Source organism: Sinocyclocheilus grahami, unplaced genomic scaffold (genome assembly GCF_001515645.1).
Source record: "Sinocyclocheilus grahami isolate Dianchi unplaced genomic scaffold, SAMN03320097.WGS_v1.1 scaffold472.1, whole genome shotgun sequence".
Classification (NCBI taxonomy): domain Eukaryota; kingdom Metazoa; phylum Chordata; class Actinopteri; order Cypriniformes; family Cyprinidae; genus Sinocyclocheilus; species Sinocyclocheilus grahami.
Window position 1 is genome coordinate 418,528 of NW_015505651.1, and position 1,934 is coordinate 420,461.

The 1,934-nt window shown below is 41.3% G+C and overlaps 1 gene segment (V, D, J or C); it reads left to right on the forward strand.

Annotated features, from left to right (window-relative positions):
- Positions 1 to 828: 828 nt before the first annotated feature.
- The window catches only part of LOC107553403 (Ig kappa chain V-I region Wes-like), a 13,344-nt gene continuing 12,238 nt past the window's right edge, over positions 829 to 1,934 (forward strand). The window contains 1 exon segment of the V gene segment in view: positions 829 to 877. Coding sequence covers positions 829 to 877 — 49 coding nt within the window.

The window sequence follows — 1,934 nt, forward strand, 5'->3', positions numbered from 1 at the left end:
TAAATCCCCAGTGTTAAAGTAGCACTGCTCAGTGGTTATGAGTCCACACTCAGGGCGTTAAAAGTAACAGTGGAGCACTGTTCAAGATATTGTGATAATTACATGATGAATCAAGTGATGATTATTAGTCACAAACACTTGCTGTTAACAAACAGATTCACTGAAATAAAAAGAGAAACAATTAAAGAAACAAGTTCAAACACCACATCTACAACTGACTTCACAACACAGCAACACAAAGACATCAAGAATCAGCATAAGAATCTCAACAATAGTTACAATTAACAAAAAGCTTCATGCTGCAATGCATGCTGGGAGCCACCATAGTGCAAAACTCATCCATGACTATTGCGAACAAATAAACACTGAGCAGTACTTTCAGCACTGAGGATTGTGCGGTGTGGCTATTGAATGGTCTTGGTGTTGGTTTTGGTCTGGTCTTGACCACACTTCTGTGTAAAAGACAGTCACGCTGGTCTATTCTTTGAATGCTCTGGGCCAGACGTATGAGAAGACCTGCTACACAAGCCAGCAGCATCAACCTGCAGCTTTCTCCTGCACACCCACTGAAGCTAAGCAGGGTTGAGTCTGGTCAGTACTTGGATGGGAGTCTTTCGGGGAAGACCAGGTTGCTAGTTTATTTTCCTGTTCAGTGAAGAAGCACATAAAACTAACTTCAAACTGTTCACTACTGCAGTGTTTGCATAGAGAGTGTGTTTTACATGAGCGACACACGCTTCAGTGCTCTGCATGTGCTTATAACTCTGACAAACATGAAACATGATCAACAACTGTTTTACACGAGAACTGAACCTACAACCAACAAAAATGACTTTCATCACCATACTGATCTGGATGCTGGCAGTATTATGTCGAGGTAAAGATTATGTGTGTTATTTACTTGTTTTTATGTCTTGTGAAGATATATGGTTGTAAAAGTGTTTGTGATTTCTAATCTTTCTCATTTGACAGAATCTATTGGGCAGGTGACAGTGACTCAAACTCCCTCAGTGCTGCTCGCTCAAACTGGACAATCAGTCACTGTAACCTGTATATTTAACAGTGATCCTACCTGCTGTTGTAGTGGAAAGCAGTGTCTCAGCTGGTACTTACAGAAACCTGGAGAAGCTCCTAAACTCCTGATTTATGGAACAAGCACCCTCCAGTCAGGAACTCCATCTAGATTCAGTGGCAGTGGATCTAACAGTGATTTCTCTCTGACCATCAGTGGAGTCCAGACTGAAGATGCTGGACATTATTACTGTCAGAGTTACCACAGCAGTGGTGGTTATGTGTTCACACAGTGATAAAGAGTGGTACAAAAACCTCTGTCAGTCAGAGTCACAGTGATGAACTGATGCTGCAGCTGCTCAAACACTATCACACACAGAGACTAAACACAGCAACTACATGAGCTCCAAACTGAGTTAGGAGTCAAATCAGCTCTACTAGACTGTGATCTGTCCTGTGACAGACGGGTTTGACTCGTCGAGTAGATGGCGCCTGTGGGGTAGGTTGCCATCATGACTGCTCCGACTACTGTTTGCTTCTTTGCATTTTAAAGTTATTTTACCGTATTGACCCGAATATAAGACAATGTTTTTTTCTTGGAAATACATCTTAAAAAAGACTTTGACATATCAATAATACCCCCACAACAATAGGTGGCGCCAAATACGCATTAAACGAGTGTGCCATGAAATACGTAATGTAATGCGTGTTGTAAAGATCGCGAGTAAAAACCAAAACAAAAGACAAAGAAGTCGTGACTGTCACGTTAGCCCGATGGGACCAAACTCTCTTTGTGATTTTAAAACGTAAGACAGTACCCAGATTTGAAGACTACAGTAAGATTTAACTTCTACTCTAAACAAGATTTTGGTAGGCTACTATTAGATGGATAGCCTAAATGTCCTAATTCAGATGGGCTACCT